The 19,377-nt window shown below is 30.9% G+C and overlaps 1 protein-coding gene across 3 annotated transcripts in view; it reads right to left on the reverse strand.

Moving 5' to 3' along the window:
• Nucleotides 1-19,377, reverse strand: part of LOC127284870 (uncharacterized) — a 431,539-nt gene that overhangs the window by 71,566 nt on the left and 340,596 nt on the right. For all 3 annotated transcript variants that reach the window (XM_051310567.1, XM_051310568.1, XM_051310569.1), the window contains 3 exons: nucleotides 14,940-15,049; nucleotides 5,236-5,354; nucleotides 1,301-1,604 (listed from right to left, as the gene is read on the reverse strand). In XM_051310567.1, the coding sequence (XP_051166524.1) occupies nucleotides 1,301-1,604; nucleotides 5,236-5,354; nucleotides 14,940-15,049 (533 nt within the window). The remainder of the gene's footprint in view (nucleotides 1-1,300; nucleotides 1,605-5,235; nucleotides 5,355-14,939; nucleotides 15,050-19,377) is intronic.

Below are 19,377 nucleotides of genomic sequence, written 5' to 3' on the forward strand. Positions count from 1 at the left end.
ACTGTTTGTCTAAAAATTGTTGAGACACTTTTAAGGCTAAGAAATTACGGAGTAGTTACCCCACGCTTTTGCCAGATGGCGCTACTTTGAACTTAGAAATAGCAAATAATTGTAAGTGATGCATATGATTAAAGGAAGTATTTTCTGTTCATTGCTTCGAGTATATTTTAGAAACATTTCAAGGACGTTTGGGAAGGTGAATATATTTTTGAATTTATTGAATAGTTAACCCACGCGTTCGCCAGGTGGCACAAGTTAAAATTTCAATTAAGCAAATTATATTCCAATATGATACCAATGAGTGTTTTAAAATAATGACTGCTGGTTATATAAACATAAAATTAGAGACGCTTTTAAGGCTAAAAAGTTACTAAATAGTTATCCCACGCTTTCGCCAGGTGTCGCTATTTCAAACAAAGAAGTAGCAAATAATTTTCATTGAAACATTAATGGAGTATTTTTATTCCGTTTATTCATGTGTATTTTAAAAATGATTTATGGACGTTTTTAAAAGTAATTAAATCTTTGAATTTCATAAATAGTTCCCCCACGCGTTCACCAGATGGCGCCAGTTGAAATTATTAATCCAATTAATTCTGATTAAATTGAGAATTTTTAGTACATTCATATACATGTAAAGTCTAAATTCTTTTCTAGGATGTTTTAAAAGTTATATTTCTTAATTCACTGCAAGTAGTTAACCCACGCGTTCGCCAGGTGGCGACATTTTCAGTTAGAATAAAGCGGACGATAAAGGCGCTTGTACACCTTACAAATTCTGAGTATACTCGGAATTTTTAAGAAATTTCACTAATTTTGATTGGCTCTGCATAAAAAGAATTTGGAAATATTCCAATTAAAGACAATCAAATGGCGCCTCTGGTATGTATTTAATAATTTTGTGCGATAAAAACAATTAATTGGAAGTACTTTTGTCCATTATATTCAAGTGAAGTTTAGGTACGTTAGGAATGTAAATATATTTTTAAATAGTTATCCCACGCGTTCGCCAGGTGGCGCCACTACCAGGAAAAATAAATTAATATTCAGTGGTACAAATAGTTAAATAGAGTTTAGTTCACATTCCAGTCTAAGGTGATTTCGCGGATGTTTAAGAAAGCAATAATTGCTTTGCACTTCGTAGTTACCCCACGCGTTCGCCAGGTGGCGCCACGAAAAAGCGTTTTTTAGTAACGAGAACAATTATATGACTGACAAAGTTCTTCTAAATGATTTCTTATAGTACAAATATTGAAAAAAAAATTCTATTTTAATAACTCCTTTTTCTAATTGTACCTACCTTGTGCGTTTGTGATTGTGTAGGCTCCGAGGAAAGTAGTTGCTTAAGTGCAGTGTGTCCGTGGCCATTTTGATTGCTAGGCGCACCTGGTGTACTGGGAGTACTTGGATTACTATTTGGTGTATTTGGCGTATGTGGTCCAGTTGTTGGACTACTTGGACTAATACTCTCATTAACTTTACTTCCGGCGTGATGATTTTCCGTATGCCTTCTCAAACTTCTTGCATCACAATATGACTTTCCACAGCCTTCTGCTTTGCACTCGTAAGGTTTTTTATTTCGATGTGTCAGCATGTGTCCGTTCCTGCAAAAAAAAAACAATAAATTTTATTTTAATTAATCTCATCATTTTTTTTTCGTGTAAAACAAGAAAAAAAATGGGTGTCAATTTCAAGGGTTAAACAAAGGACCTCGAGCAATATTCGTCACTCATGGTCAAAGAGGATTAACAGGCGTGTATTCACTTAAGAGAAAAGCTCTCACTTTCCCTTTGCCGCCGAGGAATGTTTTGAAATTCGAGTACTCGAGGATTACTGGAATTAGTTGTACTGAAACAGTGTCGCGTGGAATATATACTACTATCTCCAGTGTGGATCTATTCCATTCGGAAATCCCTGCGCTCTCGATATCGGAGAGAGCATCTAAACTGACACACCACCCCTCTCCCCCTTTCAACCCACTTTGGCAACCTCACCCGACCTTTTCCGATATCCAGAGACTTGGTTAAAGAGATAAGTCTGCACTTAACGCGCCAGTTGAAAGCAGTGGGTAACGGGACAAGAGAGAGAGAGAGAGAAGGAGAGGGAAGTTGAAAAGGGAGCAAAGTTTTAAAGGGGCAGAAAGTTAGAAAAGAAAAAGTTGAAAAGGAAAATTTACGATCGTTTCGAATAATAGTTTTATTTTTAAAGAAAATTAATGCACACAAGTTTCTATAATTTTTCCCTGAATTTTTCTTGCTAATTTAAAAAAAAACTACCAAGAAAAATACACTAGTTTATTTAAATTTCAGTTATATTTTTTAATTTTTCGAAACGATGAAGATTTACATTGAAGAGGATGTCTTTCGAGACAAATTTCGCTACGCCATCTAGCAAAGGCGTCGGTGAACTAATTCGCGACTGATACGCCACCACCCACCAAAAGTTGAATTTATCTCCTTTTTCAAAGTTACAGAAAAAAGAACCTAAAATTCAAACTGAAATACACCATAAACCACTTAAGATAGATTTTGCCACGCCATCAAGCGGAGGCGTCAGTGAATTAATTGTCATCAAAAACGTCGTTGTTACTCAACATTCTCATTTACGTAATTTTTCCCGCAAACCAAAGGAAAGAGCAATATTTAACCAGACGAATAAAAAAACCACTGTAACTGAATTTCAGTTCGCCATCTGGTGGTGGCGTCATTGAACTAATCATGATCGACAGGAAGCCATTCGTTAAAAATCGAATTCACATCGTTTCACTTGGCAACAAAAAAAAATTTTGAAAAGTCAAACTGTAAAACAATACAAAATTAAAAAATAAATATTGATGCGTCACCTAGCGGTAGCGTCAGTTAACTATTCCTAATCAAAGAGAAGCTACCTCAAAATAGTCAAATTTACTATAGTTTTTAACGGAAACAAAATAAAATACGAAAGCAAAACAAACAACTAGAAATATTTTCGAAGCACCATCTAGCGATAGCATCAGTTAACTAATCCTAACTGAAAAGCAAAAATCCCACATAAGTCGAAGTTATCGTAGTTTTTGCAGCAAAAAAATATGAAATACGAAGATTCAAACTGTTGAACAAAGTAAACTAGAAGTAATTATCGACGCGCCGTCCAGTGTTAGCGTCAGTAAACTAATTTAACCTAAAGCTCACTATTCTCAATTGTCAAATTTAACAAGTTTTTATAAACAAAAATTAAATTTTAACCAGGCAAATAAAAAAACGTAAATTTCGATGCCCCGCCTAGCGGTAGCGTCAGTGAACTATTATTGTCATACTATCAATATACGTTAGTAAAATATATTTATTTTAAATTTTTAATTAGCTGGTACCTCATTTTTTTTACTATATCTTTATTTCCATTAGTTTCAAGCAATGAGTTATGTGCACACAAGTTTCTATAATTTTTCCCTGAATTTTTCTTGCTAATAAAAAAAAAACTACCAAGAAAAATACACTAGTTTATTTAAATTTTAGTAATATATTTTTTAATTTTTCGAAACGATGAAGATTTACTTTGAAGAGGATGTCTTTCGAGAGAGCAACAAGTTGCCATCCCAATTTCATCAGGGGCCAAGGAAGAAAGAGACTGAGAGAGACAGACTCGACCAGACAAAGCGCAGAGAATTCACCGTTTGGAAGAGAGGGTTTTAGGAAGTTGGTAACTTCGTCATAATTGCATTAATCCCAAAATGGGTTTCGCGGTGAACGACGTCATTAACTAGAGCCCATATATAGCTTCTGAGATGGTGAGTCTTTTTTCAGAGATTAAAGAAGTATAAAACAAATCGTAAATGTTTTTTCTACCTTAAAAAAAAAATTATTATTTTTAAAATCTATTAATTAAAAGTATAGAAAAGTTTTTAATAAAGTCAATTTCAATTAAGCCGAGGTAAAAATTCACTTGAAATTTTTCATCGAAAAACTATTGGGATTTTTAAAACTTGTATAAGCTAATTTAGCCAAGTTTTCGTGCAGATAGTATTGGTGGAGAATTAGTCGGAGAATCGTACCTCGATTGCAATGCAATCGAAGAAAATGTAGATTTAAGGAGGAGAAAAAAAAAACTTCTCGAGAAACAGCAATTTGAATTAAGAAACTGTGATTTAATGTGCTTAAATTTAAATTACAATTAGTTTAAAAAGTTTGTAATTTAATTTACATTTGTTAATTTCGAAAATTTTCTTTTTTTTTCTAAGAAAATTAATAAAATAACGAAATTCCACTGTACCACAGTGATACGAGCCTGATCTTATGTGGCGCCACCCGCGGGACGCTTTGGAACTTGAAACCACCACTAATTTCTAAAATCCAAAATATATTTAGAAAAAAAAGACTAATTATTGAAAAAAAAATCGAGGATTTAAAGTTTAAATAATAGTCTTTCGTGTACCTAGTCAACTTTCTCGATTCTTTGTGCCAAAGTCCAAGAAAAATAACAAAAAAAAAAAAAGTAAAAGAATGAAACACGTAGGTAAAAAAAAAGAAAAAGGAGTGACGAACTAGAATGGACCCGATTCCAAGTTGAATCCCCAAGTAAGGAGTAGAGAAGCTGCTGGCCAATGTGGAATTGAGAGTCTCGCAGAGAGTCTTTGAAGAAAATACAACGAGTCGTCTAACCAGTCAAGCCAGGAGCGCAAAGAGAAGTTCCAGGCTTCACTATTGATTTTCTTTTATTCTCTTTTCCCCATTCCAGGAAAAGAATTGAAACCTTAGTCCCAATAGTACGCTTCCCTGAGTTCGCCACCTGCTTTTCTTTCTCTCTCGACGCGCCCTACAATCTTAGATTCAACTTGTCGAGTCATGGCCCTACTATATATATATATATATATATATATAAAGCAGTCGATAAGCTACAAAGATCAAATCAATTTCTCCTTTTTTGTATTTCTATATATATAGTTTCTTTAACACCCCAAAAGGGGGAGATTATTTTAATCCGTAGTTAAATATTTTTAGAAAACTTTCTTTTCACGATTTTTCCAGTCAATTTACATTCAATATGGGATTATGTGATTTTCATTCTGACTTTTTACATTGATCGAAATAAAATTTTAACAATATCATCAAAAAAATTTTTTTTTAAATATTTTTTTCTATAAAAAATCATTTTTCCACAAAAAAAATTAAAGAATGTTTACTTTAAGTTGTAAAATTACTATGAATATTTTCACTTGACAGAATTTAATTATTAAAGACACGTATGCTCTAAACTCACAAGTGGTCCTGCCGCTTGAACGCTTTACCACACATCGTGCAGACGTATTTCCGCTCGTCACTGTGCGTCAGCTTGTGCTTCGTGAGCGCCGATGCGTTGTTGAACACTTTGCCACATACCTGAAACAGAATAAGCAAACATACATATACACGTCAATCTCAAAATTCTAATTTCAATTTGAGAAAGTGACAAACTCATATGAATCCAATTATATACAAATCTAAGAGGAAATAATTAACCTTCTCCTCACAATTATTATTATTACCATTACTATTACTATTACTATTGTTGTTATAATTATTTTTATTATTATTATTATTATTATTATTATTATTATTATTATTAATATTATTATTATCGCAATTGCTTATTTTTTCTAGAAAAAAAATTCTATATTATTAGTGTATTAAATTAAAACTAAAGAGAATTAAAATTCAATGTATCAAGAAGCTAATTTAGCTTGCGAAAATTAACGAGAACAAATTTTGCTGAAGTTGCGCTCTCTCTCTCTCTCTCTATATATATATATATATATATATATATATATAAATATATGTGTGTGTGTGTATAGAAAGTGTTTTCAATGGCTTCAACAGCGTTAGCTTCAAGAGGCTATATAATCGACGTTGAACATAAAATTAATTTCCAATACACCTGTGACTCAACTGGACTTGACATTTTCTAAAAAGGATATAGAAACTTTATGAAAAGCAACAACGTTAAAATTATTTTTGCGAAATAGTTTCATTACATTCCAAAAAACAAGTAATATAGTGACAAAATTTAATTGAAATATTATATTTTCAAGTTACATTGACAAATTTTGAAAATGTATATTTATTAAAAAAAATTCAAGCTCACAAAATTTATTATAAATATTTCAAGCATATATATATATAGGGATAATTAGTTAATTTTTCATTAAGTCCATATAACGTCAAACCTTGTCAAAACGTGAGGTACGTTTATTGAATTATTTAATAGAGAATATAAGGCAGATAAAACGACAGGAATAGAAAAAAAAAATTCAAAATCGATAATCTAAAATTTTACCAAAAGTAAATAATATTTTTCTAAGAAAGTATATAAAAATAAATTATTTTTTTCTTTCAATTATATACTCTACATCAAATGTCCAAGTTGATATTTATAATAATAATAATAATAATAATAATAATAATAATAATAATAATAATTATTATTATTATTATACAAGACTGTCTCGTAAAGTTGAAACACTTAATTGAGACATTAAAATTGGAGTACAGGTCTCTAGAACGAATTGCTCCATTGAATCATGTCGTTAACTCGTTGTTGCTTCTACTTCTTGGATTTTACAGTCGTAAGCTTGGACGAAATACACGTAGCCTATAGTTAGCAATGGCAGTTATACCAAGATCGTATAACAGCCACTTTCCCTGGACTTGGATACTACATTATTGTGTTTCCCTTTTCTTTTTTTATTTCTTTGTTAACAGTCCGTTTAATTTATATAATCACATACAGTTCGCAATTAATCGTTTTTCATGTTTTTTTTTGAAGCTCAATTTACGTAGGAAATTTAAAATAGTAATTAATTGAAATAAATATGTCATAAATTATTTTTAGGTTAAATTTTTTATTTCAAGACAGAAAAAGTCATCTAGATTAATGTTAAACTTCTCCCACAATGAAATGACACACCCACTTTTTTTGTTAATGCCTGATTTCTTACTTTTCCTCCCTTCTTTTCTTTTAAGCCACTCCCATAATAAAGAGACACTCCCTTTTTCTTTGTTAACGCCTATTTTCTTACATTTCCTGGTAGGACACTCCCACTTTTCTTTGTTAACGCCTACTTTCTTACATTTCCTGTCAGGACACTCCCACTTTTCTTTTAAGCCACTCCCATTTTCTTTGTTAACTCCTACTTTTTAACATTTTCTTCAAAGACACCTTTTCTTTTTATTTAAGCCCCTCCCATAATAGTTTCATAAGTCACTCCCACTTTCTTTTGTAACTCCTACTTTTTACATTACCTGTCAGGACACTCCCACTTCTCTTTAAGACCCGTCCTATTTTATTTGTTTACGCCTATTTTTTTACATTATCTGTCAGGACACGCCCACTTTTTATTTAAGCCCATCCTACTTTTTACATTGCCTAATAGGACACTCCCACTTTTCTTTAAGGCTCCTTCCACAATACACTCCTACTTTATTTGTCGACGCCTACTTTTTTAAAAATTTTCTGACAGGACACACCTACTATTCATTTCGCAATAGTTACGCCTACTTGTTTATTATCATGATTTATGGACCTCCTACAAAAAGACACGCCCATGTTTTCTAATTATTCTAAAATTAACCACGTCCTTATGTTTTATAATTAGTCGAAAGCAGTTATAACGTTCTTTATTGTACACTATCTAAACTGCTACAATAATAAGGAACGCCCTTTTTCTTAATGATTCTATAAAAGACACGCCTATTTTTTTTATATTTATAAAAGGTACGCCCTCTAATTTTTCTATTACCCTTGGGAGTCTTCTACAATATCAAGATATGCATAATCACCCTCATTATTCCTTAATATTATTATTATTATTTCTTAATTATGCCAACACATTAAGATTGCATTTAATTAATTTTATACTTTTATGAAAACAAACAAAAAAAAAATAGAAAAGGAGAAAACATTTCACATCTAATTACGAGAAACTGAGAAGTCGTAAACCTTGGAGATTTCTTGTTCAACGAGCCATGACCATGAGCAACGGCAACCATATCCTTAATGAACGGAAGTCATCATTTCTTGCAAGCATGGTATATCCGGAAAAGAAGCAAAGAGGTTTCTGAGACATAACGGAAAGAGATGGTGTGCAGTATCTAGAGCACGGAGAACGAACATCGGATTATGTTGTCTCTGTGTGTCTGTGTATGAAGCCATGAAGGCATTACACAGGAGTCGTCGTACTCTCTATACACATATACTCCTAAGCAGAAAATCTAATTTGCGTAGCTTAACTCCTAAGGAGCTGAAGATGAAGGAATACCAACATAGGAGAGTTTCAATTTGCACATCGTCATGTCCTTGGCATCTCAGGACCATCATCATGGTGCATGCCTAAATATACCTTTCGTCCCCCCTATGTTTCGATCAGACAGAAGGAGAGAGAGAGAGAGAGAGAGAGAAAACTTAGCAAACATCATTACTGTCACCTAAAACCATCCCTCTTGTCAAATCCTTGCCCTCTTTTGAAGCATAGTTTCAAAATCCAATGGGGGAGAGAATGAACTTGGTTAAGTATCTTGAAACGAGATTTTAGACTTCTAGTTCACTATTTAAATGTTGAAAATGAGTTTAATGATTTTCTGTTTCGAAAATGATTGCATAGACGATGAAAATTGATTTATCTGTAGCAGCAAATATGCAGTGGCTAAAATCAATTAGCAGTTTGTCCTAAAGATATGGCAGGACCGTGCGTGTAAACCCCGTAGCTGTGTGACACCATATTTTTACTTCGCGTCACAAGGAATGGACAGTTATAATCGTGAAAAAGTTTTGTTAAATGCAGTGATATTTTAGTAAGTAAATATTAAATATTATTCAAAAATAATGAATAAAAAACTTGTGCAGCTTCTTCAAAAATGGAACATGAAGGAATAAATCGAACTCTTCAAAAGTGATGTAAGTATATATAACTAATTTAGTTTCGCACACTTAACCTAAAAATAAACCATTCATTTGAACAAAATTTTTTTATATAAAATAATAATTTCTTTGTATATAATTAATTAATTTTTATTTTTAGAAGAAAGGATTTTAAAAATAAGAATCATGTATCTCATTTCTGACGAGAGCGTGAAAAAAAAAATTTCCCGAGGTGGGATTGAGGTTGGAATATTGGGATAACTTGAAAAAATAAACGCAACCGGTTGGTTATCTTTACCTACTGAATTTTAGATAAATATTCTTGGGTGAATTTCTGAGCTAATGAAATTAACAATTTGCCTAATTTATTTGAAAAGTAAATTTATACGTTCGGTAAGATATTTTTAACTACCGAACCTAAGGTAAGTTTTCTTAGGTGAATTTCTGAGCTAATCAAATCAATAATTTGCTTATTTATTTAAATAGTAAGTTACGCGTTCGGTAGAATATATTTACGGTACCAAACCAAATTTTCTTGGGTGAATTTCTGAGCTAATATAATCAAGAATTTGAAAAGAAAATAGGTAATCTTTACACTGTAAAACGAAAGGTATTAATTTAATACCAATTTTAGGTACTAAATTGTCATTTGGTTCTATTTTGATACCTAAAATCGGTACTATTTTAGTACTTTCTTTTTACAGTGAACCTACCGAATTTTAGATAAATTTTCTTAGGTGAATTTCTGAGCTATAATCAAACCAAAAATTTATTTATTTATTTAAAAAGTAAGTTTAAACGTTCAGTAAGATATTTTTATGCAACAGAATCTAAAATAAAATTTCTTGAGTGAACTTCTGAGCTAATGTATAATAAAGAATTAAGAAAAATAAACGCGATTGAAATAGCTATTCATTAGTTATTACAGCAAATAATTTGCGTTCGATTTGAGAGTTTAGCTAAATTATAAGATCTCCCAGCTAACAACTATTTGCTGCCGCAGCTAAAATCATCCTGCTAACATCAGTTACCAGAAATAGCTAATAAAATTGATGATTCTCTCTTTTTGAAAATGATTCCATGAGTTTTTGGAAATAACAAACAAGTTTATGTAAACCTTACACAAAATAGCTAACATGCAACGAACAAGAACATGGACTTAACTTACTCGAAAGTTTTGGGTTAATTAACGGGGCAGTGTCAGGAGCGTTGAGGTTAGAAGCCCACGAAACGGATGCAAGTGACGTAGTGGAACCACTATGTCCATTTTAGTTCAGTGTCTAAGGAGTATATTCTCGAAATCCATCGTCTTTTACTGAAGAGAGAGAGAGAGAGAGAGGAGTAAATCTAGGACAGTAGAAGCAAGAGATCGAGCATGTTGAGCGAAAGGTTCGATTAATTAAGGTAACGACCTGTCTCGTCCTTCAAATCAAGGCTTTGATCCACGATGCATCTAACGAGGCCAATTTAAATAAATTGTCAACGCAATGTATACACGATATACAATTTTCCAAATTTTCCACTCCAATTCAAGTGACGAGTTTTTTTTTTTTTTAATGTATTTATTAAGCGGAAAATAAAAAAAAATCGTTATAAATAATCAAAATCAAAATATGTGACTTAAAAAAATGGGAATATTTCGTCAACTGTAGTTACATATAGGATTCAACGCTTGCTGAGGGAATTGAATTTCGTAATTAACCATCCGAATTTAGAGTGGCTTCTCTATTTTCTCGGTTTCATTCTCTCTCTCCCTCTCTCTCTCCCGAGAGGAGATAGTACCACCCATTTTCTTCCTGATTCTAGTTCTGTCAAACTAACCACAGCCTCGTCCACGATTGGTGAAAGAGAGGAGAAAGGTCGAGAGAGAGAGAGAGAGAGATTCGTCGAGTGTTCCCTTTTCCAACATCAAACAGAACAATGTCCTCGGTGCTGGTTCGCCAAGCGACTTCCTGGAATAGTTCGAAGGACACGAGTCGTAATGAACCTCTAACAACACAGGTCTCTCTCTCTCTCACTCTCCTCTCCCTGAATTCTAAACTTACCCTTAGAATCGATCCAAATCTCAAATTCCGAGATAACGTTCTACTCGTACATTTCTCGCATACCTTGAAATTATTTGGAAACAAAATGGAACGAACTCTAAAATGAAAGGAAAAAAAAATGTGTATGTTCTTTGTGTCGGGACTTAGAATTGTTGAAATATTTTTCAAAAATTTTCCAAATATTTTTCATCAGATTCTTTTTGATTTTGAAAATATATCGACAAATAGTTTTGTTGGCATTTTTCACGAGGGGTTTTATTTTGTGATTTATTTTATTTATAGTGTAAAAGAATTTTTCATTAAAATAATGAAGGGAGAATACATTAATTGATTTAGAACTTTTCGAAAAATAATTCCAATTACTTTGCAGACGTTTTAAACTATTTCGGTTTAAACAAAACTGAAATTTTTTGCGATCTGCGTAGATTTTTACTTTGTTGAATAGTTCCTAGTTAAGTAACTAGTACAATTTTTAGGCATTTGGACCCTGAATCTGCATCAACAATTTTAGTTCGTTTACTAGATTTTTGGAATATTGCCTTATCTGTTAATTTACCAACTAAAACCTGTATTTGGACACTGAAGCTATAAAATCTATTGGGAAAATTTCGCGATTTTCTGATGACACTGGAATCAGTAATTTTGTAATTCCGAACATTTGCAACTTATTCGGAGACTAAAGCTGAATCCAATTGGAGAAATCAGTATTCTGAAGTTAGTATCCAACATTTTCTAGATGCTGATGTTCTGTCGACATTCGAAATAGTATTTTTGTAATACTACTATTTGGAGACTAAAGTTAAATCCAACGTGAAAAGTCCGCGATTTTCTGATGATACACTAGAATCAGTAATTTTGTAATTCCGGACATAAGCAAATTATTCGGAGACTAAAGCTGAATAATTTTGTAATTAAGGACAAGTGGAACCTTCTTGGAGGCGGAAGCTAAATCCAATGGGAAAAGTCCGCGATGTTCTGATGACACACTAGAATCAGTAATTTTGTAATTCCGGACATATGTTACTTATTCGAAGACTAAAGCTGAATCAAATGGGAAAAGTCCGCGATGTTCTGATGACACTGGAATCAGTAATTTTGTAATTCCGGACATAAGCAAATTATTCGGAGACTAAAGCTGAATAATGTTGTAATTAAGGACAAGTGGAACCTTCTTGGAGGCGGAAGCTAAATCCAATGGGAAAAGTCCGCGATGTTCTGATGACACACTAGAATCAGTAATTTTGTAATTCCGGACATATGTTACTTATTAGGAGACTAAAGCTGAATCCAATGGAAAAAGTCCGCGATGTTCTGATGACACTGGAATCAGTAATTTCCGCGATGTTCTGATGACACACTAGAATCAGTAATTTTGTAATTCCGGACATAAGCAAATTATTCGGAGATTAAACCTGAATCCAGTGGGAATTAGTATTCTGCCAGAAGTTGATACTGAACATTGTGTCTAGATACCAAAATTCTGCCGTCACTGAATAATTTTGTAATTAAAGACAAGTGGAATCTTCTTGGAGGCTAAAGCTAAATCCAATTGGCAAAAATTAATACTGTTAATTCTGTAGTTCCGAACTAGTGCAGCCTTTTTGGAGACTTATTCGGAGTCCTTAAAACTAGCGTCGAACTTAGTGACTCTACATTAAGTCTAATTAAGTTCGTTTATCAAAACTGCTTCAATCATCAAAGTATCGTGACAGTAATGCAACAACTGTTAATCTCTAAATTGGATAAATTCAATAATTTACAGTTCGGAAAAATTTCTCCATATTTTCACTTGACTTTCGAAAGGAAAGGATAATTCCAAAATTTAGCAGGCAATATTAACAAGAAACTAACGGATGTTGCGTTCAAGCACGGCTGAGTGTAGATTCGAGAACCTTAGAGTTGAATATTCAACAGTGCTTCTGCTTTACAGGTACTTGTGTATATACTCGTGTCGCTTTGCCCATAGCTACCCTACTATTACTACCACTACTACTACTATTCCAAGCTTAAACACGAGCCGACGACGTTGTTGGGAGCTGCTTGAGAGTCGCATTGTTCTGTTAAAGTGGGTCACGACCGTCGTTATCCACTGCGTCCGACGTGCGTAAACCTTCCCTTAGGGACATCTTCTTGTTTTTTTCTCTTCTTCTTTTTCTTTTTTATAGTATTTCTTTTTTCTCTTCCTTCTTCCTTTTTTTTTATATATACCGTTGAGAAGAACAATGAGCGACTTTACGGAAAAAGGAGGAGGAATGATAAACATTGTGTTTGTGGCTTCTCTGACGAAAGAGAGGTTTTTTTTTCACCCTGCCATTTGGAGTGGAAGGAATGTGGTGCATTTGGGATTCAAATTTTTCATGAGAGGGGTGGAATGCATTAGAGTGCATTCAATGTTTTATGGTTTTGGTTTCCTGCTCTTGTTCCCAAAAAAATTCGAGTTTTTTAAAAGTAAAATTGATTTGGGAATATGGGAAATATTTTTGTGGAGTAGTATATTTTTTTGAAATAGTAAAACAAGTGTTTTAAAGGTTCTAGGTTCTTTATAGAGAATTGTTACAGAATTTTTTATCTCCGAATTTAGAGATTAGAAATTAGGAATACTCCGATTTAGCTACAACTTTAAACTTTTTCGAAATAAAAATTAGAACTCGTAATTAATTATATAAATGGTAATGTGAATGAAAATTTAGAAATAATTCGAAAAAATGGTTATTTATTTCTAATTGGCAAAAAAAGCGCGGAAAGGAAATTCAAAGAACTCGAGTATTCTGATAGAAATGTCGACCTTTCCTCAAGTTCGTCTCTTTCTCTCTCTCTCTCTCCCTTCGAATTGACTTTTAATTGGCTCCTAACACAAATTTGTTTAGGCAAGCGAAAATAGCCAGACTCTGCAAAAGCATTAGCTCTCCCTTTCCTCATTCTCCTTTTCCTTTCCGGGTATACAGAATTTGCAGAGAAGCAAGAGGAATCAAATATTTGGCCAAGCCTTATATACAATTCTTGACAAATTATATATATACAATGCTACATTTTATACTTTTCTGACTATATTTGTAGATTTATCCCTGGCATACAATTCCCAACATCATTGTTTTGGGGTAAAATTATGAATCTTGAAATGTTCCACCCATCACTAATTCTCTTACGGTTGAGAAATTCTCTCTCTCTCTCTCAATATTCATTTGCTTGGAGCATTTAACCCTTTGTTTGATAGGGGAATACCCGTATGGAGTTTGCGCTCGATGTGAGCAATCACGAACTAAACTGCTGTATACAATAAAGTTCATATATTGAAATGTTCTCAAAATTTAATATATTGTAAAAATTTATTATAGATGAAAAATATATTAAAATATATAATATAAAAAAAATAAATATAATTTTAACTTCTCTTTTATGATGTGTAACTATAGTTATTATTTATTTGAAAATTATAGTAAAATTTTGTCTGTAGATATGAAAAATTATTGGTGGAAATAAAAATTTTTTTGATATAGAGAGGTGTGAAAATAGGTCAGACTCGTTAACTTCCCGATGATTTTGCAACCGTTCAACCATGAAAAGGGAGGGAATTGGTGTGTCTGTGTATGTGTGAGTGAACAGAGGGACTACTGGCGACAGCTGAAATTTGTGAGTTTTCTGCATTTTTGGAGCTCTAGCTTTGCGGTCAATGGGCGAACCTCTAATTCACTCGTCCGAGTGTACGTTCTGCCAGGACTGAAAATTAATTCTACGTTTACCATCATCAATGGTGAAAAAGCAAATTTTTGCAGAGATTTAGGAAAATTTGAATTTTTATCCATATTTGATTTTATAATTTTTTTTTTTTTTTTTTTATTGAAATTTAATTCCTCTAGATGATATTTTCTAAGTCGACATTTCTTTGGAATTTTTACTAAATGAATAAAAAAAAACTCTAATTCTAGATCTTTTCACTAGATGAGAAAATTAAGTAAAAAAATAATTTTAAAACAATTTGAGAAATAGAAGATCATATAATTTATTAAAATTTCTTCTTCAACTTACTTGACATTGTTGTGGACCTTGCCGATTAGGCGAAGATGCTTTTGGCCTTGGTTTTTTAACACCTAATTTTCCGGGATCTCCTGCTCCCGTTCTTGATTCTTCACTACTCCCTGAAATCAAAAAAAAATTAAGTATTTATAAATAATCTTACAATTGTAATAATTCATTTTTAATTAATATTTTTTATTATTATTAATTTTTAAAATAAATTAACTAAATTATTATTAATAATTTAATTAATTTTCTCGAAAATTTTTTTTTTTTCATTTCTTACCAAAATAAAATTTATTAAGTCGCGTCAAATCCTAATATTTTGGATATATTATTGAAATTAGGGATCCCTTTAGAATTAATGATGATTCTTTTATATTTCAATAATTTAACCAATTTTGTTATCTCTAAATTAATATTATTATTATTATTTTAATAATTTTATATTAATTATTAATTAATTATTATTATTTTATTTACAATAATTTTATTGAAATTCTTCACAAATTATTTAAATTTTTTTAAAAAAATCAACAAAGAAAATTACTAAAAATTTCAATTTCAAAATTGAAAAATTTTAAAAATTAATTTTAAAAAATTCTAAAATTCCTTCTAAAAATTTAATTATTTCTAAAATTTTCCATCTAAAATTATCTGCAATTTAATAATTTCATTTACAACTCATCCAAAATTCAATTATATTTTTAATAATTTTTATAATATTCCTCGACAATTCAATAAGCTAAAATTATTTTTTAATTAAAAATTTTTAAAGTTCAATTTTTGTTTGTAATTTTTATTAAATTATTCAGCAACAAAAATTAACGAAAATTTTAATTAAAAATCACATAAAGTTCAAATATTTTCAAAAATAATTTAATTTTTAAAAATTCCAATTGTAACTTTTTCAAAATTAAATTATTTTTAATGATTTTTGTAATATTTTTTAAAAATTTAATTATCTAATAACATTTTTCAAAAAAAAAAAACTATTGAAATTCAATTTTTGTCTAAAATTTTGTAATAAATTATTTAGCAACAAAATTTATCAAAAATTTTATTTTAAAATCACTGGACAATTATTTTTAAAAATCTCAATCATAAATCTTAGAAAATTCAATTACTCTTCCAAAATTCAATTATTTTTAACGATTTTTATAATGTTTTTCAAAAATTCAATTATCTGAAAAAAATTTTTGAATTGAAAATTTATGTAATTTAATTTTTGTCTATATTTTCTATAATAAATTATTTACCAACAGAAATTACCAAAAATTTTATTTTAAAATCACTGTAAATTCAATTATTTCCAAAAATCTGAATTGTAAATCTTTGAAAATTCAATTACTTTTAAAAAAAACTTATTAAAATTATTTGATAAATTATTTTCAATTTTCTAAAACTTAATTATTGTCTGAAATTTAACAAAATCTTTTGTAATTCAATTATTTATAAAAATTTCAAGTGTAATTTCTCCAAAATTTAATTATTTAAAACTTTTTTTAATATTTCTTTAAAATTTCAATTATTTAAAAAAGTTTTAAAAACTTTAAAATTGAACTGATGACAAAAATTAAAAAAAAAAAAACTACAGCAGTTAAAATTTACAGAAAATATTTTAAATCTTCTACAATTAAATTTAAAAAAATTTAATTTTGAAAATCTGTAAAACTAAATTTGTTGTCCAAAATTTTATTGACCATTAAATTTAAAAATTATGCCAAATTTTTTAAATTAAAAATTATATTGTGCATAAAAATTTTAAAAAAGATTTCAAAAAATTTTCAATTTTTCAAAACTGAATAAAAATTTTCTTTTTCAATATAAACAAAATAATTGTTTCGATTAGTGTTTATAAAGAATTTTTTTTTCCCCTTTAAAATTCGATTCTTCGATTTGTACGATGCACTTGTCGTATAACTCTCGAAGAGCTTCGACTTGCAATAAGATTGATCGTTTGTACAATTTTTTTTTTTTTTTTTTTTGGTTTCACAATCCATGAGACATCAGCGCGCGGAACTTAATGGCCAAATGCCTTGGTGTCGACATCGATCCTCTCTTTCTCCAAAAAAAAAAGGTAAAACAAAGAACAAGAGCCTCACTGATAAGCTTTTCTTTTTTTTTTAAAAAAAAACAATTTTATATAATGGCAATGTTCCTCGACATTGACCGACGAGCTTGGTAAACGGAATTTGATGCAAAAAGAAACAACAAATTTTTCTCGTTTCCAAAAATAAATACCTTCAATTTTAGCGTCCAAAGTGACTTATTTTTATTAAAGTCGAATATAAACGAAAAACTACTAAAAAGATAATTAATTATACTGTTAATAAATTTACCTTGATTTTTTAATATTTAAAAAAAAAATCCAGTAAACTATATTTTAATTAGTAAATGGCGTTAATTTATGATTGACGGAGCATAAATGAGAAAATGATGTGAGATTTTCCTAATTGTAGACATACATATATATATATATATATATATATATATATATATATGACTTCTGGCGTTATTACAGTGATAATCTCGTAATTAGAAAGCCTTGATCTAGACTAGGTTAATGAGCCACGACCGAAGGTGTCAGCCGCAATACGCGGATTAGGATCGTAGATGCGTTTATAATTCAATTAGGACGCGCGAGTGTGAAGATGCACTTTGTAGTCAACATCCTCAATGCGGATTACACTGTAAGACGTTGAGTTATAATTCATTTATATAATACATACATATATATATATATTTCTACATAAATAAAATTAATATGTCAAAATCATGTTTCAGTGCAACATATAAATATTCACAATGAAAATAGTGTATTTTTTTTGCAGCCACTTGCTGATAAAACGAGTTTATTTTTATTTTTGAATACTTTTGTAGTTCACTGACGCCACCGCCAGATGGCGTCAAATTCTTAATTATAAAAAAAACGTTATTTTATCTTTGAATAGTTTGGTAGTTCACTAACGCCACCGACAGATGGCGTCAAATTTTTAATTATAGTGTATATATAAAACGGTTTATTTTTATCTTCTCTTTTTGTAGTTCACTGACGCCACCATCAGATGGCGTCAAATTCTGAATTATTAGAACAAAAAAACAGTTTTCTAATCTTTGAATAGTTTTGTAGTTCACTGACGCCACCATCAGATGGCGTCAAATTCTCAATTATTATAACAAAAAAACGGTTTTCTAATCTTCGAATAGTTTTATTGTTCACTGACGCCACTGACAGATGGCGGCAAATTTTGAATTATAGTATAAACTTTATTTTATCTTTGAATAGTTTGGTAGTTCACTAACGCCACCGATAGATGGCGTCAAATTTTTGAATTATAGTGTATAAAATGGTTTATTTGTATCTTATCTTTTTGTAGTTCACTGACGCCACCATCAGATGGCGTCAAATTCTCAATTATTATAACAAAAAAACGGTTTTCTATTCTTCGAATAGTTTTATAGTTCACTGACGCCATCTGTCAGTGGCGTCAAATTATTATTAATTATAGAAAAAAAGGGATTTTTTTTTCTTTGAATAGATTTGTAGTTCACTGACGCCACCGTCAGATGGCGACAAATTTTGAATTATAGTATATAAAACGGTTTATTTTTATCTTCGAATAGTTTTGTAGTTCACTGACGCCATCCTCAGATGGCGCACAGTGATTATTACTCAACAAATTCGAAACATGGGAAGATAGATATGCGACTTCCACCTATATATATATTGTAGAAAATGCAATAACTAGAAGACGTGTTCGATTTTCTCTGTCTTATCACTCAGGGGAATAAAGTGACGACGAGTTAACCTCTTTCGCGCGGACAAGACTGCAACAAAAAATAGCATTTAGAGAAAGAAAACGAAAATTCAATCTTGGAACACTGTACAATGAAATCCAGAAGCTATTCCAGACTGGAATGACCCGGCAACATTGGAAAGAAAATTGTGGTCGGTTGGAAGATCGAAGGGATGTGTGTATATATATATATATATATATATATATGAAAGCTCGTGACCGTATAAAGCGAGCGATAAGGGTATACATACAGAGAGAGAGAGAGAGAGAGAGAGAAAGCGGAGATGGAGATATTTGTAGAGAACAGGTAATTTTGGTCGGTAATTACGAGCGTTGATAATGCCTTGATTGCTAACGCGGAATTAGCGGTAGAATCTAATTATGTGGCATTATCGTTAAATCTGATCACTGACGGACAATGGTCTTCTATTCTGGCCCTTTCTCGATATAATATTCAATCTCTTACTAAATTAAAAATTTCCCTATATAGGAGACAAATATTCTCCCATAAATGATTATAGAATCGTAAAAATTTTAAATTTAGCAAAATATTTCCCCTCCCCCTGAGTTTTATCTCAAAAGTTCAATCAGAAAATTACTCGTCTCGCACGATAAACATTTTAATCTTCATGGGTTGTAAAATTATAATG

The sequence above is a fragment of the Leptopilina boulardi genome, unplaced genomic scaffold (assembly GCF_019393585.1).
Source record: "Leptopilina boulardi isolate dan_hultmark-lab unplaced genomic scaffold, ZJU_Lbou_2.1 LbouV2_327, whole genome shotgun sequence".
Lineage (NCBI taxonomy): Eukaryota > Metazoa > Arthropoda > Insecta > Hymenoptera > Figitidae > Leptopilina > Leptopilina boulardi.